Source organism: Myotis yumanensis, unplaced genomic scaffold (genome assembly GCF_028538775.1).
Source record: "Myotis yumanensis isolate MYYU_CA2020_CCGP unplaced genomic scaffold, mMyoYum1.0.hap1 SCAF_1, whole genome shotgun sequence".
NCBI classification, from domain to species: Eukaryota; Metazoa; Chordata; class Mammalia; order Chiroptera; family Vespertilionidae; genus Myotis; species Myotis yumanensis.
The window spans coordinates 210,145,417-210,172,112 of record NW_027223752.1 but is presented as its reverse complement, the minus strand read 5'-3'; the positions used below and the strand labels follow the sequence as shown (position 1 = coordinate 210,172,112).

Below are 26,696 nucleotides of genomic sequence, written 5' to 3'. Positions count from 1 at the left end.
TTGTTTTGCTGCCTGTAGTGCACATTATAAATGGGTGCCACTGGAGGCAGGTTTTTACATTCATACACCTCTCAACATACTTCCGTGTATGTCAGTGGTTCTCAACCTTGGCTGCACATTAGAACCACCTGGGAATCTTTTTTAAAAACCCGATTTCTGGGCCTCATCCTCCGGAAATTCTGTTTCTTTGTTACTAATGTTGTGGCCCCCGCCCCAAAACAAAGAAACAGAATTTCCGGAGGATGAGGCCCAGAAATCAGGATTTTAAAAAGATTCCCAGGTGATTCTAATGTGCAGCCAAGGTTGAGAACCACTGGTATATGTCAACATGTTTATTAAGTACTTTTAATATACAACTTTTTAAAAAGTCAAGATACGCTATGTAAAAGCTTTTCTGCCCCGACCAGGTGGTTCAGGTGGTTGGAGTCCTCTCATAAACCAAAAATGTTGAGGATTACAGATCTGGCGCGTAGAGAGGGCAACTGATAAATGTTTCTCTCTCTCTCTCTCTCTCTCCATCAATAAGCACATCCTCGGGCGAGGATTTTTTTAAAAAAAGTTTTTCCGATCCAAACCGCAGATTATGCATCAATTCACGGACAAAAGCAAGGAGAGAGGAGCGGTTTTCCATACCCCTCGTGTAAGTCGGGACAACTATGTTTACATCGATGAGATCATGCCTTTCAAAGTGCTTAGCACAGCGCCGTGCCCGTAGTAAGCAGTCCGCAATTTATGGTTATTGTTTTGACCTTAGATCTCTCTTAATCATGTGGCTCTGCTTCCTCGTTTGCAGAGATGGGTCCCAGTTGGTCCCTGAAGCTCCTGCGAGCCCTGCCACCCTATTTCAAGGAGGCAAGGCATAAATGTTTGCTGAACCAAGTGCACTGTCTCTGCGCGGCCCCGGCTGGGCTGGGCGCCCGCCGAGAACCAGCACGGAGGGACTGAATGCAGGTCCGCCCGCTGGCCCGACACGCCGGGGTCTGGAGGCAGAGAACATCCCACGCTCCTCATCCAGGGCCAACAGGCGGGGAGGAAAGAGCTCGAGTCCGGGCTCGCGATCTCAGTCCCACGGGGCCAAGTCCACGCTCCTCTTTCGCCAAAGAGTCGGTCTTCGCGGCTCCCGCCCCGCCTGCGCCGGGAATGCCTCTCCCAGCCCAACCCGGCGGCGCCCCGCCTCCCCCGGCGGCACGGACACGCCCCTTCCGGCGCAGGCCCCGCCCCCGCCGCGCCGCGAGCTCGGCTGCGGGTCCTTTCAGCGCCCGCCCCGGCCGAGTCCACCCTCAACGCTCTGAGGTCACCGACGGGGCCGGGCCGCGGGGGGCGGAGGGACGGAGGGAAGATGGCGGCCGCGGCCGGATATTGGCGCCGCCTCCCCCAATCCCGGAGCCGGCGCAGATGAGGCGGGTCGGCTGGGGCCAGCGGCGCTTCGGAACCCGAGCCGGGGGGACGCAGGCGGTGGGGCCCGGCCCTGCTCGATGCCGGCGCCTCGGCTAGAGTGAGCGGCGCGGCGGCGGCGGCGACGCCTCTGGGCGCCGGCTCTTTCCCTGTGGCTGCGAGTCCGAGCGGGCGGCGGGGCCGGGATGGAGGACGTGAACTCCAACGTGAACGCGGACCAGGAGGTGCGGAAGCTGCAGGAGCTGGTGAAGAAGCTGGAGAAGCAGAACGAGCAGCTCCGGAGTCGCTCGGGGGCCGTGCAGGGCGCCGGCTCCCTCGGGCCCGGGAGCCCGGTCCGAGCCGGCGCGTCCACTCCCTCCTCCGGCGCGGCGTCCCCGCGGGGCTTCCCCTTGGGCCTCAACGTCAAGGCGGGCGGCGGGGCCGGCTCGGGCCCGAGGCGGACGAGCGGCGAGGACCTGCGGGACGCCGCCTGCCTGCTGGCGGCGGGCGAGGGCGGCTTGCTGGACGAGGTGGAGCCGCTGCGGCCCGAGGAGCTGGAGCGCCTGTCAGGCTGGGAGGAGGAGGAGGAGAGCTGGTGAGCGCGGGGCGCCGGCTGCGGCGGGGCGGGGACGGGCCGGGGCCGGGGCGGGGAGCGCCCTCCGAGGGGCCCCCGGGGAGGACGCCTCGCTGGGGGTCGCTGGACCCGCTCGGGACGGGGACTCGCGCTTCTCTGGCTTTGGCTGGGAAAGGTCAGCTGGAGTTGGGGGTTCGAGGCGTGCGAGCGGAAAGGGGGTGAGTAGCTAGTTGTGCGCTGGGTGGGGGACCCTCCGGGTGTGGGGTCCCGTGGGGGTCCGCGGGTTGGCACTGCCAGCGGGAGGAGTCGGAGGTGGGAAACCGCTTTGTGTGGAGTGAAGCGCCGGCTTTGGGAGGGTGGTCCGGGCGTGTTGTGCGCCGGGGAGGGAGGGGTCTGCTCGCGGAGGTGTCGCCGGGAGCCGGGAGCTGACAGTCGTGGTCCCGCTCGGTGCAGTGGTCAGCGCTCTGGACGAGTGGGCGGGGGGTCCGCTTCTAGCGGGAGGGAGGGACCCTTTGGGTGTTGGGGTAAAGCTTGCTTTGTGTGGGGAGCCGAGGGTGCTGCTGCTTTGTGTGGCGAGTCCAGGGTGGAACTCTTAGAGCCCTGGCTCTTGTTTTTTAAACAAGAATTGGGTTTGGCTTTTTTTTTTTCTTTTTTTTTTTTTTGGAGCTGGACAGTGACCACATCTATCTTTTCTTTCCATTTTTAAAGAGGGTTCTTGGAAAGCCAAAGCTGTATTTTCATGAGCCAACTTCTTGATAAAATTGTGAGACCCACACTGGACTATCATCACTTCCATAAATAGAAAGGACATAGGAGGCGGTTTCCCTCGTATTTTATTGCAACCGCATAAAGATGTCTATGGGAAATTCTTTCTCTGAATGTACCCCTTTTTACAGTGTTTTCACTTTTACCCGAAATGCTCCTACTCCTGGTTGAAATGGAAACATCTAAGTTAGGGAAATCTAAGTCCTGCATGGACTCCGGCATCGCAGGGCCACAAGTTCACAGTGCGCGGGGGCAGGTAGGAGCTTTGTCTGGATTCAGGCCCTGGCTCTGCCACTCGCTAGTTGCATGACCTTGGGCAAGTTACTCTGAGCCTTATTTTCTTTCTCTATTTGATGGAGAAAATAATCGTTCTTAACGCTAGCTACAGCTGGGAAGATTAAAATAATCCATGTATGCTTTTAGCACTGGGTCTGACATGGTAAACTCTTCCAAGTCTAGCTGCTCTGACTCTTAAGCTTCGTTGTTTAAATCAAGAAATATTTACAAGATCTTGTGGGAGATTCTAAAGATTCTTAAAAGTTGATCCCTGTTCATTAAGGCAGTTCCAGGCTTGTTGGGAGCCAAGTTTTATGCAGTTAAATAACCTGGGCGTATACAGAGAATTGCCAAAATGAGTGATAGGAACATAAAGTACTGAGAGTGCTCAGAAATTGGGGAGAAAATAATAGTCCAAAGTAGTTGAGGCAAACTTGAAGGATGAGAGGTGGCTTTGGAGGGAGGGAGAGTGGGAAGGAAACTTTATGCTCTGACAACTGCTAGAGCAGAGTCAGAGATATTTGTGACTCCCAATTAGGAAGGTTAGAATTACAGAATATATGATGTCAAGCCTTTATTTTATTGTTAAGTGATAACAGATATTATTAGAACTAACTATGATATTGACAGTTTTTCATATTAGTGTGAAATCACATCCTCCCAAAGGAATCTTGGGTGTGTATACACTTTAAAAGAACCCAGACTCATCTAAATATCATCACATGCCTCTTCCAAGTGATGATGATAATGAGGGCTAGATGCACTCATCAGCCCATTTTAGATTATGTATTATTAGAACACATGGACTCCACCTTGAGAAGCTGATTAAGTCGTGCAACTTTGGTTTCTGAGTATAGGGTTTGTTGAGTAAAGCAAGTCTTCTTAAATACTGTGCTAGAAGTTTCTTTTGACTGAGTGGTTCCTGCTTATTGCTTTGATACTGGCTACATTTTTTTATATTGTATACTAGTGGCCCGGTGCACCGATTCGTGCACATTGAAAGGAAATTAATTAGAAGAAATATTTTAATATTGCTATTCGCCCTTTCTCGATAATAGAAGTGTCAACCAAATAAACAATCAACAGTGACAGATCGAAACACGTGTGCGATTGGCGCCAGCAAGAGCTTTATATGTATCTTGCATGCATGAGTCAACTTAGTGTTTTATAGATATAGAATAAACTTGCTTAATTAGACCTGCTTTCTGATTTAGCTAAATTTTTTCCAGCCCAGCAAAGCACCCCAACTTCTCTTTCAGGTCATTGTCAGCAACACAGCAGTAAATACCAACACGAAGCAGATTATTATTGTAGATCAGTCAGGGACAACAAAGGGTAAAATGTTTAACTGCAGCAGTGTTTGACTATATTCTGTGCAGTGTGAAAACCTGAAGCCATTTTCAAGGTCCATCATTTCTTACTTCTTTTCAGTCGGTTCAAGTTTCTAAGCTTTCTAAATCTCTGTTTTCCAGCTAATGAAAAGAAAATAGGATTCCATCGAGCCTCCTACCTACCTACTCTAGGACTTATGTTAGGATCAAATGAGATGAAGCATGGGAAAACGCTTCACAGACATTTGGGTAAAGTGTAAAATGTTTGCACCTGGCTATAAAGCAAGTCATGTTCCTGGGCTAAAGAAACTCCAAGGAGGCTAGTCGCTAGGGAGAGGAAACAGGCGTTGCTATGTGATGCCATTACCCAGTGCCCACAGCGACAGTTTCAGGGCTGGGCTGGGCTGTGGGCCACATTTTGTGCCATCAGGTCTTGGGAGTGCTGGCTGCGATTTGGTGGAGTGTTGCTCTGGGGTAGTGGCAGGGCCTGTGTCCCACTGGGGGAAGGTTTGTCAGCGCCAGGTCTGTGGTGCCATTTATTTTTTTATTTTTATTCTTTAAAAATATTTTACTGATTTTTTACAGAGAGGAAGGGAGAGGGATAGAGAGTTAGAAACATCGATAAGAGAGAAACATTGATCAGCTGCTTCCTGCACACCTCCCACTGGGGATGTGCCCGAAACCAAGTACATGCCCTTGACCGGAATTGAACCTGGGACCTTTCAGTCCACAGGCCAATGCTCTATCCACTGAGCAAAACTGGCTAGGGCCCACTTATTTTTAAATGGCCAGTGCGCATTATGGCAGCTCCTGCGTTGAGTGTCTGCCCCCTGGTGGTCACTGCACATCATAGCTATCGGTCGGACAGACACTTAGCCTTTTATGTATAGAGATATGTCTTATACTTTTTCTGAAAAAAATTGTGTGAGTTGAAAGTTTGATAAATATGTTTAAAACACTTTGGGATATGTGTTTGGAATATAAGTTGGAAGGGGTAGATATTAGTGGCAAGGGGAGGAAGATTCAGAGTCGAGAGTTTTTTTTCTTTCTTAGTTAGCTAAAAATCTACTTTCTGTAACGTATACCAATTATACCTTCTTTTTCATTTGGAGAAATGTTTTACCCGCCAGTGTATGCCATATAATGCCAGTCCTGAATGTGTCAGTAGATATTGTGTGAATAAATAGTAGTGGTCTGAGGTCAAATATATGTGGGAAAATCGAGGTTCAACAAAAATGAACAGGTTTTTTTTAATGCTGGGCTTTTTGATATGTGAATATATATTGAATATAGTAAATTTGTGTTATCGTTCCCTAAACTTACTTGAGCTCCTAAGGAATTAGTATCTATAGATCATATTTAGAAAACGGTGCTCTAGAGCAGTGGCTTTCACAGCTTTTTTTGTTTGTTTTTGGTTCAGCTTTCAGGATAAGCACATTTTACATCATAGTACACACATGTGTATGAATAATTGAAGCAAAATTTTCTTAAAACTATAGTTATTTTTAGTACATGTGGTACCCTCTAATATTTTCTGTTCTCTGTCTTTAGGAAAAAAGCTTGTTACAACCAGCTAAGCTGGTCTTGTGACCCATTAATGGATTGTACTTCTCAGTTTGAAAAACACTATTCTAGAACAAATAGGAAAAATCAGGAGAAAGATACTAACATCATTGTGTATCACAGTGTGTCAGCCTATACCAGGCAGTTTATAAACATTTTACACTGAGCTGCATTTAATTTTTATCCATTTATGAGATAGGTATCAAGATTTAGGTAAGGAAACATAATCTTTCTCTAAAGCATCAAATGACACAGTAAATGATGGAATCAGGATTTGAAACTAGGTCTTTATGACATCAAAGCCTATGCTGTTCCCACTACTTTTTGCTTTATTCAGATATAATCTCTTTTTCACGTGAATGATTCCTTAAAATATTTGAAGATTACTATCATGATCCTCTAACACAGTGGTTCTCAACCTTCCTAATGCCGCGACCCTTTAATACAGTTTCTCATGTTGTGGTGACCCCCAATTTCATTGTTACAAATTGGAACATAATTAAAGCATAGTGATTAATCACAAAAACAATATGTAATTATATATGTGTTTTCTGATGGTCTTGGGCGACCCCTGTGAAAGGGTCGTTCGATCCCCAAAGGCGTCGCGACCCGCAGGTTGAGAACCGCTGCTCTAACACCTTCTCCCTAGAACTGTACTCAGCATTTTAGATACTTGACCATACAGTGTGTGTTAGATATAATTGCTTGAGCTAAATGCTATTATTTTGAAACCAAATATTTAATAGTTTTACATTATGTTTCTTATGTTTAATATGAGCCTGTCAGGTCAGATACACTCTTTGTCTTGTCATGATATTCCAGATTGATAGTATTTCAGTTCTTTCCCATTATTTGGAGGGATATGCCTAAACTTTTTTCCGGCTTACTCTCTATGACCTTGCCTCAATTGATCAATTTCCTTTGAAGAATGTTTATTGGGCCTGTCCATTTGAACAAATTATTGGCAGAAAAACAAACTAAAGAAGAATATTTCTGCCTACTCTTTGACATCTAGTATCATTGCATATTTTGCTACAGTCTTTTTAAATTTTTTTTTAATATTTTCATTTGCATGAAACAATCTTTTTTTAAAAAATACATTTTATTGATTTTTTACAGAGAGGAAAGGAGAGGGATAGAGAGTTAGAAACATTGATGAGGAGAGAAACATCGATCAGCTGCCTCCTGCACACCCCCTACTGGGGATGTACCCGCAACCAAGGTACATGCCCTTGACTGGAATCGAACCTGGGACGGCCTCAGTCTGCAGGCTGACGCTCTATTCACTGAGCCAAACCGGTCAGGGCGGCTACAGTCTTCTTGTGTTAACCCTCTCAATGTAATTTTTAATATATATATATTTTAATATATTTTTATTGATTTTTAGAAGAGAGGAAAAGAGGGAGAGAGAGATACATCAATGTGAGAGCGAAACATTCATTGGCTGCCTCCTGTACGCCCCTACTGGGGATCGAGCCGAAACCCAGGCATGTGCCCTGACCAGGAATCAAATGGCAACTTTTCGGTGTATGGGACGACATCCAACCAACCGAACCACACCGACCACGGCTCAATTAATGTTTTTCTCTTTAAGTTTTTTTGTTGAGATAAAATTCACACACAATAAAATTTACATATTTAAAGTGTGTAATTCACTGATTTTTAGTATATTTGCAAAGTTGTGTGCCTGTTACCACTGTCTGATTCAGAACATTTTCATCATTCCCACAAAACAAGGTTCTCAAGATGGATGGCTGCACAACAATGTGAATGTACTTAATGCCATTGAACTATACACTTAAAAAGGGTTAACATGGTAAATTTGATAGTGTGTATATTTTGTCACGATAATGTGGATCAAAGACCTAAATGTAAGGTCAAATATAAACCTTTCAGAAGAAAACACGGGAGTAAATCTCATGATCTTGGATTAGGCAGAGGTTTGTTAGATATGATACTAAAAGCACAAGCAACAAAAAGAAAGAATAGAAAAATTGGACTTCATAATACTAAAAATTTGATGTTTCAAAGGGCTTCATCAAGAAATTGAAAGAAAACAACACATAGTAGGAGAAAATATTTGTAATTCATCTCTCTCACAAGGGATTAGTATCCAGAATATATAAAGAACTCTTACAACTTAACTAAATAAAAATAGGTAACTCATTTAGAAAATGGACAGATAGTTTGAACAGACATTTCTCCAAAGAAGACATGAAAAGATGCTGGTCATCATTAGGCATTAGGCAAATGCAAATCAGAATCACACTGAGATATTAGCACATGGCTGTATAACAAAAAAGACAGATAACAGGTGTTGACAAGGATATGCAGAAATTGGAACCCTTGTATGTTGCTGGTAGGAATATAAAGTGGTCTAGCCACTGTGAAAAATAGTTTGGCAGTTTCTCAAATAGTTAAACATGGAATTACAATTTTACCTAGTAATTCCACTTCTAGGTATATAACCAAGAAAAATGAAAACATATCCATATAAAATCTTATAAGTAAATATTCATAACAGCGTTTTCCATAATAGTCAACAATCCAAATGGAAATAACCCAAATGCCCATCAACTAATGAGTGAATAAACAAAATGGGGCAATATTATTCAAATATACAATGTTTGTGTTTTCATGACTGGCTTTTTTCACATACCACAATGTCTTCAAGATTCATTATGTTGTAGCATGTCTCAGAATTCCATTCCTTCTATTTTGGTGTGTGGTGTGTGTGTGTTTCATAATCCTCAACAGGCAAGAGAAAACAGCAGTTAAATCTTTCTGTTCCCAAACCTAAGCTTTATATGATATATATGCTTATATTAAAATATGGAATTTATGTTTTTTTTTGTGGCAGTAAAAACCTCCATAAAATTCAGCCTCCCAACTGTATAGTTCACTGTTGTCAACCATGTGCACATTGTTGTAAACATATCCCCAGAACCCTCCCATCCTGCATGACTGAAACGTTACACTCAGAACACCAACTCCTTACCTCCCCTACCCACCCCCCCTTCTCCCCCTTTTCCCCAGCTCCTGGCAACCACTATTCTACTTTGTTTCTGGGTTTGAATGCTCTAGGTGTCTCATAAGTGGAATCATATAGTATTTGTATTTCTGGGACTCACTTATTTCACTTAGCATAATGTTCTCATGTTTCATCCATGTTGTAGCGTATGACATGGTTTCCTTTCTTAAGACGAATAATATTCCATTGTATGTGTGTCTGTACCTGCATCTGTCATGTTTTCTTTATCCATTCCTTCACTGATGGACACTGGATTGCTTCTGCTTCTTGTGAATAATGCCACTGTGAACATGAACATACAAATATACCTGTACAAGTCCTTGCTTTTTACTTTTGGGTATACACCCAGAAGTGACATTGCTGGATAAAATGGTAATGCTGTCTAATTTTTTGAGGAAACATCATATTGTTTTATGTAGCAACTAGACCATTTTACATTTTCACCAGCATTAATACAAGGATTCCAATTTTTCTAGATACTTGCTGACATTTGCTTTGATCCATTTTGATTTTGTAATATGAGGTGGGAGTTTGAATTCTTTTTTTTTTTTTTTTTTTTTGCATGAAGATAGATATCCAGTTGTTCTTGTACCATTTGTTGAAAAGACTTTTCTGTCCCCATTAAATTGTTTTAGAATTCTTTTCAAAAATCAGTTGCCTGGGGAGGATCCAAGATGGCAGCAGATTAGGTGGAAGCTACACTTATTCCTCCCAGGACCAAACTGGAATTACAACTAAAGTGTAGTCGTAAAGTGAAAAATCATCCTGAATGACCATCTGAAGAGTAGCTGGAGAAAAGCCATATAACCAAGGACTTACAGAGGAGGCCACTTCGAGACTGGTAGAAAGTGTGGAGGAGCGAGAGTGCTGGCCTGGCTCCCATTGGCAGCAGCTGAAGTTCTGAAGGGATATCTCAGCTGGGTGGGGGAAGAGGAGGGCTTCCCCTGAGAAGTCTGGGGTCTAAACTCCAAGACAGATTCCCCAGCTGAGAGTACTAGGACCGGGAAAGGTGCCCATATAACATCTAGCTGTGAAAATCAGCAAGGTTTCTGTCTGCCAGGGAGAGAGAGCTAGAAACACAGGCACCATCTTAAAGGGCCAATACACAAAATTTTGTTTGCAGCCACTCACCTTCTGCTCTGGCTTAGGGCAGGCAGAGCAGACTAGAGCTATGTGAAGAGAATCTGGGATTGGTGGCTCTGGAGAGAGAGCTGAGACATCAGCTGCCAGGATCCCTGTGCTGAGTCATGCGCCCATATGCAAAAGCCATCTTTCTCAGGGATAACATTGCCCTTCATGCAGCATCAGCCTGGGGTGAAGCAAAAGCCCCACCCATTGGAATCCCTCTTGCCCAGTCCTGAGGAGCTTAAGCCCAGCTGAGGAGTACAGCCTGAGGCTGAGGCTCTTTAAGTAAGTGAGCCTAACGGACAGCCTGCAAGCAGAGGCAGATCCCTGGGTACTTTGTGACTTTTGCTGATCTTTCCCTGGACCTGGTGCAGGGGAAGCAGACCTTGGTGCACAGCTTGGTCCTTTCCACACATACCCAGGCGCAGCCACAAACTGGATCATTGATAGCTCTAAACAGGTTGCCCAGAGCCAGTCACAGACAGTGTTTGACATTTGCCTGCACCAGAGTCCCTCCCAAGAGGCCCAGAACCAATACACTCAGTGGTCAAATCCAGACAACAGAGCAGGATCCTAGAAACATGCAATCTTCCAAAACTAAGTCAGGAAGAATCAGAGAATCTGGATAGACAGATCACAACTAGTGAAACTGAAACAGTAATAAAAACAAACTCCCAACAGCCCTAGCCAGTTTGGCTGAGTGGGTAGAGTGTCAGCCTGCAGACTGAAGGGTCCCAGGTTTCATTCCGGCCAAGGGCACATGCCCGGGTTATGAGCTAGTTCCCCAGTTTGGGGCGTGCAGGAGGTGGCCAATCAATGATTTTCTCTCATCATTGATGTTTCTATCTCTCTCTCCCTCTCCCTTCCTCTCTGAAATAAAAAGATATTTTTTAAAAAAACAAAAAACTCCCAACAAATAAAAGCCCTGGACCGGATGGCTTTATAGGTGAATTTTATCAAATATTCAAAGAACTAACATCTATCCTTCTCACATTATTCCAAAAAATTAAAGAGAAGGGAAAACTCCCAAGTTCATTTTATGAGGCCAGCATTATCCTTATTTCAAAACCAGATAAAGGAAGACATGACAAAGAAAATTATAGGCCAATATCCCTGATGAACATAGGTGATAAAGTCTCTAACAAAATATTAGCAAACCAATTCAGAAATACATTAAAAATACCATACACCAGGATCAAGTAGGATTTATTCCAGGTATGCAAGGTTGGTACAATATCCAAAAAAAAAAAAAAAAAGTGATACATCACATAAACAAAATGAAGGATAAAAACTACATGATCATATCGATAGATGCAGAAAAAGCATTTGATAAAATCCAGCACCCATTTATGATACTAGTAAAAGCTCTCAGCAAAATGGGAATAGAGGGAACATACCTCAACATAATAAAGGCCATCATCATAGTGGGCAAAAATTACAAGCATTCCCCTTAAGATCAAGAACTAGACAGAGATGTCCAATTTCACTGCTCTCATTCAACATAGTACTGAAAGTCCTAGCCACACCAGTCAGACAAGAAGAAAAAATAAAAGGCATCCATATTGGAAAGGAAGAAGTAAAACTCATTATTTGACACTACATGGAGAACCCTAAAGATTCCACCAAAAAATTCCACCACTAGAACTGATAAATGAATTCATTAAAGTAGCAGGATACAAAATATCCAAAATCAGTTGCATTTTTATGCATCAGTAATGCACTGTCAGAAAGGGAAACTATAAAACAAGCCCATTTAACCAAAGATGTAAAAGACCTGTACTCAGAAAATTATAAGACACTAAAGAAAGAATGAAAAAGATACATATAAGTGGAAACATATACTGTGTTCATGGATAGGAAAAGTTAAAATATTCATACTACTCAAAGCAGTCTACAGATTCAGTGTAATACCTATCAAGATAATGATGGCGTATTTCATAGAATATTTCAACAAATATTCCAAAAAATGTATGTGGAACCACAAAGACCCTAAATAGCAATCTTCAGAAAGAAGAACAAAGTTGGAGGAATCACACTATTTGTTATCAAACTACTACAAGGCCGTAGTCATCAAAATAGCATGGTTCTGACATAAAAACAGATACACAGATAAATGGAACAGAATAGAGTGCCCAGAAATAAATCCATACCTTTATAGTCAGTTAATATTCAACAGAGAAGGCAAAACCACACAGTGGGCTAAAGATGGTCTATTCAGTAAATAGACTGTGAGTGATGGGAAAATTGGACAGATTTGTGCAAAAAAAAAAAGAAACTAGATCACTTCTTACACCGAACACAAGAATAAGCTCAGAGTGGATGAAAGTCTTAAATGTTAGGCTTTAAACCATAAAAATCCTAGAAGAAAACATACGCAGTAAAATCTCAGACATTCTTCATAGTATTTTTTCTGATATATCTACTCAGGCTAGGGAAGCAAAAGAAAAAAATAAACGAGACTATATCAAGCTAAAAAGTTGGCACAGTAAAGGAAGCTTTCAACAAAATAAAAGACAGCCCACTGAATGGGAGAATATATTTGCCAATAATACATCTGATAAGGGGTTAATAACCAAAATTTATAAAGAACTTATAAAATTCAACACTAAAAAGCAAATAATTCCATTAAAATTTAGGCAAAGGACCTGAATAGACACCTCTCCAAAGAGGACATACAGATGGCCAACAGACATCTGAAAAGATGCTCAATGTCACTAATCATCAGAGAAATGCAAATTAACAAAACCACGATGAGATATCACCTCAAACCTGTCAGAATGGCTATCATCAGTATATCAACAAACAAGAGTTGGCGAGGATGTGGAGAAAAGGGAACCCTTGTGCACTGTTGGTGGGAATGCAGATTGGTCCAGCCACTGGAAAGCAGTATGAGGTTACGTCAAAAAATTAAAAATGGAACTGCCTTATGAACCAGTGATTCCACTTCTGGGAATATATTTGAAGAAACCTAAAACACTAATTCGAAAGAATATCACCTGTATGTCCATTGCATCATTATTTACAATAGCCAAGATTTGGAAGCAGCCCAAGTGTCCATCTGTAGATGAGTGGATAACACAGCTATGGTACATTTACACAATAGAATACTAATCAGCTGTGAATGAACCTGGAGAACATTATGCTAAGTGAAATAAGCCAGTCAGAGAAAAACAAATACCATATGATTTCACTAATATGTGGAAGCTAATGAACAAACTGAACTAACAAGCAAAATAGAGACAGACTCATAAGTAACAGGCAGATAGCTCTGTTGGGGTGGGGGAAGATGGTGAAGGGATTGAGCAGAAAAGAAAAACTCATGGACAATGGTGTGGTGACTGTTGGGGAGGAGTGGGTGGAGATGGAGGAGGGTATATGGGGGATAAGTAATGATGGGGGGAAATATTTTTAAGAAAAAAAGTCAATTGTCCATAAATGTATTTCCGCGCTTTCAATTTTGTTCCATTATGACTATTTTTACACCTCTACACAGTCATGATTACTGTGGCTTTTTAATAAGTTTTAAAATTGGAAAGATTGTTTTGCCTTTTCAGGGTCCATGTATTTCCATATAAATTTTAGGATCAGCTTGTAAATTTTGCTAAAAAAGGCAGCTGGGATTTAGATAATGATTGTATTGAATCTGTACATCAGTTTGGGGATCTTAACTTTTGTGATCTTAACAATTTTGATTCTTTCAATCCATGGACAGTGGATATATTTCCATCCACTTAGGTCTTCTTTAATTCCTTTCAACTGTGTTTTATCATTTTCAATGTATAAGTCTTGCATTGTTTGTAAATTTTATTACTAGTTATTTTAATACTAGAGGCCTGGTGAGCGAATTCATGCACAGGTGGGGCCCAGCCGGCCCGCCACAATGGGGGGCCAGGACAGCGGGGGTGGGGGAAGGGGACGTGGGAGGTTGGCTGCCAGCCCCACCCCCAATTGGGGTGGGGGGGCCAGGCCGGCTGGGGAGAGGGTCCACGGTAGGTTGGGGGGTGCAATCGGGGCCCCTGTTGGGCCGGTTGGCCCCCGTAGTGCACGTCATAGTGATCAGTCGTTCCAGTCCTTCCACCATTCTGGTCGCTTGGCTTTTATATATATAGATTATTGACGCTATTGTAAATGGAATTGTTTTTTTAATTCTTTTAAATTTCTTTTTTTTCATTGTCAGTTGCTAGTATGTAGAAATACAGTTGACTTTTGTATATTGGTGTTATTGTATCCTGCAACCTTGCTGGAGTTACTTTTTTTTTTAGTTATGTTTTAATGGATCTAAGAGAGGAAGGGAGAGAGAGAGAGAGATAGAAACATCAATGAGAGAGAATCATTGATTGGCTGCCTCCCCCACACCCCAGACTGGGCATTGAGCTCACAACCTGGGCATGTGCCCTGACCAGGAATCGAACCATGACGTCCTGGTTCATAGGTTGATGCTCAACCACCGAGCCACGCCAGCTGGGCTGGAGTTATTTTTTTAGCTGTAGTCATTTTTTGTGTGTGTGGATTCCTTAGGATTTTTTATATAAAAGAACAAGTCATCTGCTAATAGAGATAACTTTACTTCTTTTCCAATCTGCATGCATTTTATTTTGTCTACTTGCTGAATTGCCCTAGCTAGAATATCCAGTATAATGTTGGGTACAAGTGGTGAGGGTGGAATCCTTCAATGTGATTTTTATTGCTCTTTTATTTTTAACAATAATAATTGTAGACTACGTTAACATATGACAGATACTATGCTAAGCACCTTATATATAGTACTTTCCTGATAACCCAGTATGTTCAAACTATTATTACCACCACCCCTTTTTTTGTTTTTTGTTTTAATTTTAGAAAAGCAAGCAAGAATGTATTGACCGCAGCAAAAATATACTTAGGAAAGTGAAACAAGAAAGGGCATAAAAGAAGCAACAGGAGAGCCTAGGCTGGGCTGCCTTAGCTCACTGGGAAGTCAGAGAAAAGGGGGAGACAGGTTCAGGGGATTAGCCCAGGATGAATTGCCGCTACCCATTGTTCCCCTGGTTGCAAGTCTCATGGGGTCCCTTAGAGGTTAGGGATACATGCAGTAAGGGGTGGGGGGGGAGGGGATGACACAGGCATATTCCCTGGAGGGAGTGTACGTTGGGACTGAGCTGCTGCTGCCCATTACTCCTTTTAAACCCCCATTTTAAAGATAAGGAAATTAAAGCTTAGATTAAATAATTTGCAATAGTCATTCAAGTTCATGGCTGAGCTAGGATTTATGTTTAAAAGTTTTCAATCTTTACCTAATTTTCATTGTGTTATTTTTTATGTTAGTCTTAATAGATTTATACTCATTCACCTGTGGCTATTATATGCCCTCCCCCATCACCGCCATCAATTCTGTCTTTTGGTCATTTGTCTTTAACAGCCTGAGGCCTATGAACATTTTTATTAATTTCTTTACCTAATGACCCCTTTATGTATTCATCATTCTTTTTAAAAAAATTCTTTATTGTTGAAAGTATTACATATGTCTCCTTTTCCCCCCCATTTACTTCTCCCCACCTTCTCCCGCCCTCCAGCAAATGCCCTCACCCCCCTACTGTCTGTGTCCATTAGTATGCTTATATGCATACATACAAGTCCTTTGGTTGATCTCTTACCTTCCCCACCCTCCCCTGCCTTCCCTCTGAGGTTTGAAGGTCTTTTTAATGCTTCTATGTCTCTGGATCTATTTTTGTTCATCAGTTTATGTTGTTCATTATTGTACTCATCATTCTTGTTCTAACCTGGCCTTTGGAGCTCCTGGAAGTCCAATAACATAGGAGCTAAGAGTCATAACTCTGGAACTAGATAGCCCGAGTTGGAATTCCTGCTTCCACCCTTGTTAGGTGTATGACCTTGGGTAAACCACTTAATCTCTGTACTTGAACCTCTGTTATCTCTGAAATATTGAAATGGTATATTTTCAGAGATTTCCTTGTGTTCTTACACAAAACCAGATGGTATAGCCTACTATAGGCCTAGGCTAAATGGTATATAGCCTATGGGCCTGGGGGGAGGAAAATAATTTGTCCTTTCTGGATTCTTGGCTAACACATCCCTGTAATAAAAGACAGATTAACAGCAGAAAAGCAAACAAAAGTTTAATAACATGTATACCTCTTGTACACATGGGAGTGACCTAGGAAAACCGAGTAACTTAAGCCACCACCTTTGAGTACCATCTTTAGCTCAAAACAAAGGAAGTTGGGGGTGAGTCAGTTATTGGAGGTTATCAGGAAAAGCACAGTAAACCAGAGTAAGGTAGTTAGGCATGATTAAGTCATTGCCATCTGCATTGGTAAGAGTTTCTAGAGATAAGGTCATCCCTCTCTTCCTAGTACACTAAGGGAGATACCCTGACAATTGGAGATTTACTGTACAAATGGAAATGTCTTTTACAAAGAGTAACTGCTACTTCTTTTTCAGAGCTTCTCTCATTTCTGCTATTTCTTAAAATTAAACAGCCTGAAATAATTCTTATGTCAGAGACATATTTGAGAATGACAAATTCTGTTCATCTACAGCTCCTACATTACAGCTTGTTATTTTTACGGAATACTAGGCAATTGTAACACAATAGTAAGTATTTGTGTAATGTCTTGCCCTAAGACATAGCAATTTCAACAGCATCACTAGGCCATAGGAATTTTTCAGCCCCATTATAATCTTAAGGGACCATCCTCTTATATGTAATCCTCATTGTCTTGTCTTGTAGTGCAAGACTGTAGAGATCACTAGAGGCCTGATGCACGAAACTTGGGCAAGAGTAGGCCTTCCTTCCCCCAGCTGCTGGCACCAGCCTCCCTCTGGCACCCAGGACCCGGGCTTCCCTAGCAGCCCTGGCTTTATCCGGAAGGTCATCTGAAAGAACGTCTGGTCTAATTGGCATATTATGCTTTTATTATTATGGATTATTGTAGGCCAGTAATGGCAAACCTTTTGAGCTCGGCGTGTCAGCATTTTGGAAAACCCTAACTTAACTCTGGTGCCATGTCACATATAGAAATTTTTTGATATTTGCAACCATAGTAAAACAAAGACTTATGTTTTTGATATTTATTTTATATATTTAAATGCCATTTAACAAAGAAAAACCAACCAAAAAAATGAGTTCGCGTGTCACCTCTGACACCCGTGTCATAGGTTCACCATCTCTGTTGTAGGCCATGCCACCATAGAGGATTAAGTGTCATATATATATATATATATATATATATATATATATCATTTAGATATATATATGTGTGTGTGTGTCATATATATATATATATATATATATATATATATAAATATAGTATTTAGAACCATTCTTGGCACAAATTAAATGTATACGTGTTAGCTTTCATCATTGTCATCATCATATTCACTGTTTTATTATTTTACTTCCAGTCTCCCCTATCTTTCCATTGAACTTAAAACGTTTTATTTTGGAAAATTTCAAAAAAAAACAAAAGTAGAGTGACAGTAAAATGAACCTCCATTTAACTTTTTACTCATCTTTAACACTTAACAACCAACTCATGCCATTCTTGTTTCATCTGTTCCATTCAAACCTCAACCACCTGGGATATTTTGAAGCCAATTCCATCCCAAACATCATACCATTTAATGACTAAATATTGTAGTAGAAGATAAGGGCTTATTAAACATATTCACAATACCAGTTTCACACACCCTGATTAAAAATAATTCTTTAATATAAATATGCTCTAAATATTTTTAGGTTAAGTTTATATGAATTTGAATGTGAGAATTGATACTTAAGATTTAGTATCTTTGGAGAAGAAACCAAGATGGCAGCATAGGTAAACACCTATACTTGCTGCGTCTCATAACCACATCAAAATTACAACTAAAAGGCAGAACAATGACCATCCAGAACTGTGGGAAAGCTGGCTGAGTGGAAGTTCCACAGTTAGAGAGATGAAGAAAGCACATTGAGACTGGTAAGAAGTACAGAGGCACGGAAAGTGCTGGCTCCTGGATGTGCTGCTCTTTTAATCGGGAGGGAGATACAAGCTCCCTTTTGCTCTGAACTCCAGTTCCGGGCAAGACTCTGGAGGACCCAGGCACATACAGGGAGAAACTGGACTGTCTGGCATCGGAACAGGAACACGAGGGCGGCCTTCTCGCAGAGGTGCTCGCAATGATCATTGTTCCTGCACGGTGGGTGTGGGACGCGGAGACCCAGGGACATCTCTGGTGCAGGGCTGACTAGCAGCCATTGCTGTTTGCTCTGTCCTGGTGATTCCCAGAGACCCCCGCCGCAATATTTGTTTACAACCCCACCGAAGCTGTGTGCATGGGCTGTTGCATATGAATGGCCTGTCCTTTCTCCGCCTAAAACCTGTCAAACTGCAGCTGGGTCACAAAGCCCCAGAGCTTCCAAAAGAAGGCCCAATGCCCGGCAGCAGCAGCCTGCCTTGCTTCACAGCTGGGCCTTGTCTGGGCATCTCCAAACCCCATACAAAGAGAAGGAATCTACAGATGTCTCTGTAGCTCCTGTTGGGCGGCCCCAGACAGTGGCTGACCTTCCATCTCCTTGGAGATCCAAGAGCCAGTGTACCCAGTGGTCAGAGTGAGACCATACTGGATTAAAACTCTTAACATCCATAAGAGACACACTCAAGGGGCAGACTCAGTGAACACCAAAGCCCCACTGAAGCAGGTCCTGCCTTATGAAGGTATCTCCTGTGCAACAGATCTTCCAGTGTAGACACAGCTGGTCATCACAGCCAATTGGCCGGGAGCTCAATTCCTCCCAGTGATACCAACAGCAATCAAGGGTTAACTACAACAAGACTGTGCAAACAGCCCACAAAGGGGTGCATCAAGAGCGTCCATCTAGATGACTGGGGAGGCTGAGCCACTGGGCCCTATAGGACACCTACCACACAAGGCCACTCTATCAACTCAAGGAGACTTAGCAGCTACCCAGTACATAGAAACAAACACAGGGAAGCAGCCAAAATGCAGAGACAAGAAACAAGTTACAAATGAAAGAAATGGATGAAAGCAAAATACTAGATATAGAGTTCAAAACCACGGTTATAAAGTTACCCAAGAATTTTCTAGAAACCTCCGAGAAGTTTAGTGAGACCTTCAAGGATGTGAAAAAGGACCAATCAGAAATTAAGCATACATTGGCTGAAATAAAGAATAATATACAGAGATCCAACAGCAGACTAGATGATCCCAAGAATCAAGTCAAAGATTTGAAATATGAAGAAGTAAAAAACACCCAACTGGAAAAGAAAAAAAGAATCCCAAAATAAGAAGATAGTGTAAGGAACCTCTAGGACAACTTCAAGCGTACCAACATCTGAATTATCGGGGTGCCAGAAGAAGAGAGAGAGCAAGATATTGAAAACCTATTTGAAGAAATAATGACAGAAAACTTCCCCTACCTGGTGAAAAAAATAGACTTACAAGTCCAGGAAGCGAAGAGAACCCCAAACAAGAGGATTCCAAAGAGGACCACACCAAGACACATCATAATTAGAATGCCAAGAGCAAAAGACAAAGAGAGAATCTTAAAAGCAGCAAGAGAAAAACAGTTACCTACAAGGGAGTACCCATATGATTGTCAGCTGATTTCTCAACAGAAACTATGCAGGTCAGAAGGGAGTGGCAAGAAATATTCAAAGTGATGAATAGCAAGAACCTACAACCAAGATTACTTTATCCAGCAAAGCTATCATTCAGAAGTGTAGGTCAGATAAAGAGCTTCACAGATAAGAAAAAGCTAAAGGAGTTCATCACCACCAAACCAGTATTATATGAAATGCTGAAGGGTATTCTCTAAGAAGAGGAAGAAGAAGAAGAAGGTAAAGGTAAAGATAAAAAATTATGAACAACAAAGTGACAACAAATACATATGAACAAGTGAACCTAAAAATCAAATGAATAAAAAACCTGATGAACAGAACAGATTGGTGAATGTAATAGAATCAGGGGCATGGAAAGGGAGCAGACTGACAATTCTTGGGGGAAGGGCATGTGGGGGATATGCGGGAAGAGATTGGACAAAGAGCTTACACCTATGGATGAGGTCAGTTGTGGGTGGGGGAGGGAGAAGGCCTGGAGTGGGGTGGGAACCAGGTGGAGGGGAGCTATGGAGGGGAAAAAGAGGAACATCTGTAATCTGAACAATAAAGATAAAAAAAAAGATTTAGTATCTTTAATACGGATGGAAGTGTATTTCTTGCTGTTCTGTCAGAACTAAAAAGCATAGGAAAAGTTGCATTTGAGTAGCGTAAAGCGAAAGCCAAGGAAGATACTTAAGTGAAGTTTGTTGGGGAACAAGTGAAAAATAAAGTTGAATCATTGTATTTGGAGACCATACTGTGGATAGATGGCCTGTGAAATCTAGGAGGAGATTTTTTTGTTGTTCTTGTTAATCCTCACCTGAGGATATTGTTCCATTGATTTTTAGGGAGAAAGAGAAAGACTGAGAAACATCAGTGTGAGAGAAACACATCGATTGGTTGTCTCCTGCACAAGCCCTGACCAGGGCCCAGGCGAGGGAGGAGCCTGCAACCAACGTATGTGCCCTTGACCGGAATTGAACCCTGGGACCCTTTGTTTCCCTGGCTGACACTCTATCCCAGGGGTCCTCAAACTACAGCCTGTGGGCCACATGCAAATACAAATATTGTATTTGTTCCTGTTTTGTTTTTTTACTTCAAAATAAGATATGTGCAGTGTGCATAGGAATTTGTTCATAGTTTTTTTTTAAACTATAGTCCGGCCCTCCAACGGTCTGAGGGACAGTGAACTGGCCCCCTGTTTAAAAAGTTTAAGGACTCCTGCTCTATCCACTGAGCCAAACTGGCTAGGGCTAGGAGGAGATTTTTTGAGTGTTCAATATTCTTGAGTGTTTCAATATTCTTTTTTTAATTTTGAGAGAGAGAGAAACATGGATGTGAGAAACATCGATAGGTTGCTTTCCATGTGCGTCCCAACTGGGAACTGAACCTGCAGCCTTTTAGTGTATGAGACAAAGCTTCAACCTAACTGAGCCACATGAGAAGGGTGAGTGTTGCAGTATCTTCACAAAATGCTGTTTTGGAAAGATTAGTATGGCAGTAGTATACAGGTGGGAACAGAAGGCACAGTTACCTTTATGGGCTAGAAAACTGAGCTACTGAGCTTTACCAGCCTCTTGTGCCCTGAAGCATGTGATAAAACTGGAATCCAAACCAAAGTATTAAGTCCATAATGGTACTCTTTACTTTTCATTCCAACATCTTATAATTGACTGCATGAAAACCATCAGATCAAGATAAGTGATTAAGGATCAGATTTGTTTAGTTTCTCTTATAAAACATTTACATTTTAAAAATATTATTTTGGCCCTAGCTGGTTTGGCTCAGTGGATAGAGCGTTGGCTTGTGGACTGAAGGGTCCCGGGTTTGATTCCAGTTGCGGGCTCCATCCCCAGTAGGGGGCGTGCAGGAGGCAGCTGATCAGTGATTCTCCCTCATCACTGATGTTTATATCTATCTCTCCGTCTCCCTTCCTCTCTCTGAAATAAATAAAAACGTATTAATAAAATATTATTTTGATCATACTAACTTTCTTATATGAAAATATAGACATTTGGGGCCAGATAATTCTTTGCTGCGGGGGCTGTCCTATCCATGGTTGGATGTCTAGCAGCATCCCTGGCCAAACAACAATGTCTCCACACATTGCTAGATTCTCCCTGGGACAAAATCACCCAAGTATGTCTTTGAAGAATAGAGTATGGTGTCAAATGTAACCAGAAATAATTAGTGCTCTATTGCAGGAGTAAGTATTCTAGTAACTTTGCTCTATATACCGTTATAAGTCATAAAATAGTAAGGTTCTGAAAATTAGGAAAAACTAAAGTGGTTATGTAATTTATTGCAGTAACTTGGACACTATTTAAGAGTCAAAGTGCTGGAATGCCAAAACAACAGGCTTAAATTAGGACTTTCTGGGCAAGCTGGGATGAATGGTTACTCTAGGAGTATTCAAACACTTACTGAAATCTACTATGAGTAGAGCACTATGGTAACATGATAAGTAGTCAGAACTGTGGCATTTGGAAAGCCTGGTGAAAAAGGTAAGACTTGAATTGATCTTGAAGTAAGACTTAGGATTTTCTGTTCAAAACTCAGGGACTGGAACAACTTGGTCTTGCTAAAGGAGGATCATGTTACATGCTACAACCCAGCTCATGTGTCTTCTGGCAGGTCTAAAAGTACTTTGAAACCACAACCAAAGGTTCCCTGACTGAAGAATAATTTTGTGCCAATACTATATAGGCCCAAACCCTCCGACTTTACTTGAGGATAGTGACAGGCACTGAAATCAGAGGTTAGAGTGGTAGAAGATAGTTGGCATGTCCCGGGGATTATTGAATCAGTCTCCTCTTTCATCACTCTAGGAATGGAACAGTTGTCACATTAACTTTTAACTGTAAATGGAAGGAAGGAGCATTTTCTATTGCTAGTTAGGGGAGTAAATGTAGGAATAGTGGGGGGAAATTATACATGAAGGATCAGCAGGACTTATTTTCAGATTTTTGGTGAGAGGAAATAAAAAAGATGGAGAAATACAAAATTACTCTTAAGTTTTTAGCTTTTCTAACCAAGAATTACAGTGCCATTGACAAAAACAGGAAAACTATAAATCATGGGTATAGGGATAAAGATGGTGATGTTTTAGTTTGATTTTAAATGATCAATGTTTCATTTATTTAGTTTACAGTAGTTTCTGTATTTTTAAATAAGCTATAAGCACCTTACAACTTTTTTATAAACAGCTTTATTAAGATATAATTTATATACTATAAAATTCACTGGTACCAGTGTAATTTATGTACGATAAAAATCATTGGGTAATTCAATGTTTTAGTATATTTACAGTCATGACACTTAGCACAATTATCACTACCATGTAATTTTAGAACATTTATATCACCCTAAGAAGAAACCTCATCCCCATTCCTATCTTTAGCCATAGGCAACAACTAATCTACTTCCTGCTCCATGTTCTTTTATAGATATTTCTTATAAATGGAATCAGACCATATGTGTTCTTTTGTGTCTGGCTTCTTTCACCGAGCATGTTTTCTGAGGCTCACTCATGTTGCTTGCACTTTTTAAAATGAGTTTTATAGCTAACTAGAGGCTCAGTGCACAAATTCATGCACCAGTGGGGTCCCTTGGCCTGGCCTGCAGGATCAGGCTGAAACCGGCTCTCCGACATCCCTCAAGGGATCCCGGATTGCAAGAGGGTGCAGGCCAGGCCAAGGGACCCTACTGGTGTATGACTGGGGCTGGGGAGAGATGCGAGAGGTTGGCCAGCCCGGAAGGGACTGCGACAGGGCTCCAGGGTGTCCAGCCCATCTTGCTCAGTACCGATCAGCCGGACCCCAGCAGCAAGCTAACCTACCAGTCGGAGCGTCTACCCCGTGGTGGTCAGTGCACGTCATAGCGAGCGGTTGAACAGCCTTAGCATATCATTAGCATATTACGCTTTGATTGGTTGAATGGACAACCGGACACTTAGCATATTAGGCTTTTATCATATAGGATAGTAGAGGAATATACTAAGTACACGTGAGTCATGAGGATAAATTGTGTGAAACCAGTAGTGCAGGGGAAAATTATATATTGAAAGAGTGGTGGCAATATCACAAAGTGGGTTTATGAATGTGTGTCATCTATAGACTTTGCTTGCTAAATACTTGCTAACATAGAATATCAGTATATGATAATTATCGAAATGAAAGCTGGGATGCTGAGGTGTAGGTATTTGTTATGAGATATTTGCAGTATTTAAGTTGGAAATAGAATGAATCCCATTGGTTTAATTTTGAGTTGTTATTTCATAAATCGGGATTCTATCTCATTATTTTTGTCCAAATAAATATGAATTGTGGACTAGAGAAATCATCATTTTCCCTGTTAGTCTTGGTGATCTAGATCAGATATGAGTGACAGACCTAAGTTATAGATAGGGAAGAAGATCGAAGGGATGGAAAATGTACATAATGCCATTAGAAAGTATTTTGTCAATTCTGGTACTATAGGGATATATTTAAAGTGTCAATTTAAAACCACTTTGGTTAGAATTCAAGTAACTTCATGTTTTTCATATGGATTCACATTTGAAATAACATCTTGACATAGTAGGGACTAATCTGAGAAAAAATTATGAAGTAGGAAATTTAAGTGTACCCCACCCCTCTGTTCTGCTCTTTTTCTTTTTGCGAACCTTACCCAGGAGCTTATAAAATACCATCCCTTCTTTCCTTAGATTGACGTAATTTTATAAATTAATTCATATTAAGTTATTATGGACTTAAGTGTTGCTTTTCTCTGACACATTATTGTTTGAAAAGAGAGAGGGCTACAGAGTGGGTGCTGCTTAACTAAAAGGAATGAATTACTTATGGTAGGTTTTTGTGTGGTTTGTGGTCAGAAGGGAACTGGGAAGTAGAAAGGCATCGGGACTCTAGTGAACTAATGAAAATAGAATAAACTATTTTAAAGATAGGTGTTTCCTCATAGTTTTTATAAAGAGAGTAAAAGAAAAATAAGACATTTTTGGATTAGACAGTTGGCCTCCTTTGGGTTCATTTAGTAGTTGAGATTTGGGTTTATATTGATGGTTATAGTGTCATTTCTTCCTGTGCACAAAGTAAAATGTAGGTGATTTTAAACATACTCCATTATTTTTACTCCCTTCCTCCATTTAAACCTATCCAAAAGGATCCCTATCTTTTAACCTTGTGCTTAATAATGAATGTTACCCTTTTGTTTTTGTTTTATTTTTTTTTTCTAGGCTGTATTCATCACCAAAGAAAAAACTTACACCAATGCAGAAATCGGTTAGCCCATTAGTTTGGTGCAGGCAAGTTTTGGATTACCCAAGTCCTGATGTTGAATGTGCTAAAAAATCTCTTATCCACAAACTTGATCAAACCATGTCAGGTATGCCTATAATTTCACTTGTAAATTCATCTCTGCTTTCTTTAATAACAAACAAACAAAGAAAAAAAAAACATATGTTGCAGTTTGTTTTTAAGAAGGCAATTCTTTGCCTGGTAATGTTTTTCAAATCTCCTGCATGTCATCATGAGTTTTTGCTATGTGCACATAACATTGTTCTATTATTTATTTTACTCTTTTTTCAATCTCATTTTTATTTAGCTTAATTCTAAAGAAAATATTCAAGCAATATTGGATTTTATATGTTATGTGTTTTTTTTTCTAATACAAATGAAAACAAATAACTGCTTTTAAAATGTTTGTTTAATTATCTCACTACCTTGTGGAAATTCTGATGGGGTAGAAAGATACAAGTTAAGACCTTGTTCTCACTCTAGCACTTAGTTACTGTGTGACTGCGCATTACTTATCAGTTTTCTCATAAGAATAGAGAACCTTGTAAAGTTGTTTTAAGGATTAAATGTAATGTTTATGAAAGAGCTAGCATGTTTTTCTGATTCACAGTGCTTAGTAAATGTATTCATTTCCTTTCCTTGTTATGTTTTTCTTTTAACTTGTCATTTAAAGTTTAAATTGCTTTTATGCTCTTTTGTTTATGGCATTAACAAAGCTGGCAAAATGTAACTGTGACTGTGGCATTTAGTGTAGCATGCCAGTGTGGGTAGAAATATAGGAAAAATATTACTGACTCTTTCTTGGAATTTCTCTCAGTCTCTTAAGAATGTTACTGTTCTCTGGAATACTCTCACAAGAAAGGATTGATGTGTGAGTACTAATCCAAAATAGGTTTTTAAGTTCTTTGGTTTATAATTTACTTGGCAGTGATTTATTTAAATTTGCTTATTTTGGCTTTATTATCAAAATAATGAGTTCTCTTAAACTGTAAACTGAAAATGGTCAGGGGAGACAAAGAGGAGACTAAACAGTTAAATGGGCATACAGTCAAAATGCAGTAGGTTGGTTGTAAGGAGTTTGGTTATTATATGAAAACTAGTGGCCCGGTGCATGAAATTGTGCATGGAGGTGGGGTTCCCTCAGCCCAGCCTGCACCCTCTTTAACTGGGGATCCCTGTGGGATTGGGCCTAAACCAGCAGTTGAACATCCCTCACAATCTGGGACCACTGGCTCCTAACCGCTCACCTGCCTGCCTGCCTGCCTGATAGCCCCTAACTGCCTCTGCCTGTCTGCCTGATCTGCCCTAACTGCCCTCCCCTGCTGGCCTGATCTCGCCCCCAACTACCCTCCCCTGCTGGCTTGATTGCCCCTAACTGCTTCTGCCTCAGCCCCCACCACCATGGCTTTGTCTGGAAGGAAGTCGGACATCTGGAAGATGGCTGGTCAACTCGGTCTAATTAGCATATTACCCTTTTATCAGTATAGATAGATTATTATAGAATAGGATTGCTTAAATGGGGGGTTAGCCTTTTTCTTCAGGAGGAGATGCTCTTGGCAGACAAAAATGCATAATCCCTATATCTGGACTGATAGCCAGTCATATGCACTATACTGCCAAACCAGTCATTAAAAAATTGAACTGCTTTCTTACACTTTACACCAAACAGCTGTTGCCCTTAAAACCCCTACTCAGCCCCACCTTAGGTTCTGCCTTCACAGTTCACCCAGATTAGGTTCTAATTGCTCGGTTTCTATGCCA

At 41.4% G+C, this 26,696-nt stretch overlaps 1 protein-coding gene across 2 annotated transcripts in view; it reads left to right on the top strand.

The window, feature by feature from the left end:
• Positions 1-1,318: 1,318 nt before the first annotated feature.
• The window catches only part of SLAIN2 (SLAIN motif family member 2), a 70,903-nt gene continuing 45,525 nt past the window's right edge, over positions 1,319-26,696 (top strand). The window contains exons 1-2 of one of the 2 annotated variants that reach the window (XM_070396992.1): positions 1,319-1,969; positions 24,875-25,023. In XM_070396992.1, coding sequence (XP_070253093.1) covers positions 1,581-1,969; positions 24,875-25,023 — 538 coding nt within the window. In that variant the 5' untranslated portion in view covers positions 1,319-1,580. The remainder of the gene's footprint in view (positions 1,970-24,874; positions 25,024-26,696) is intronic. The other variant, XM_070396984.1, reaches the window with a different exon arrangement.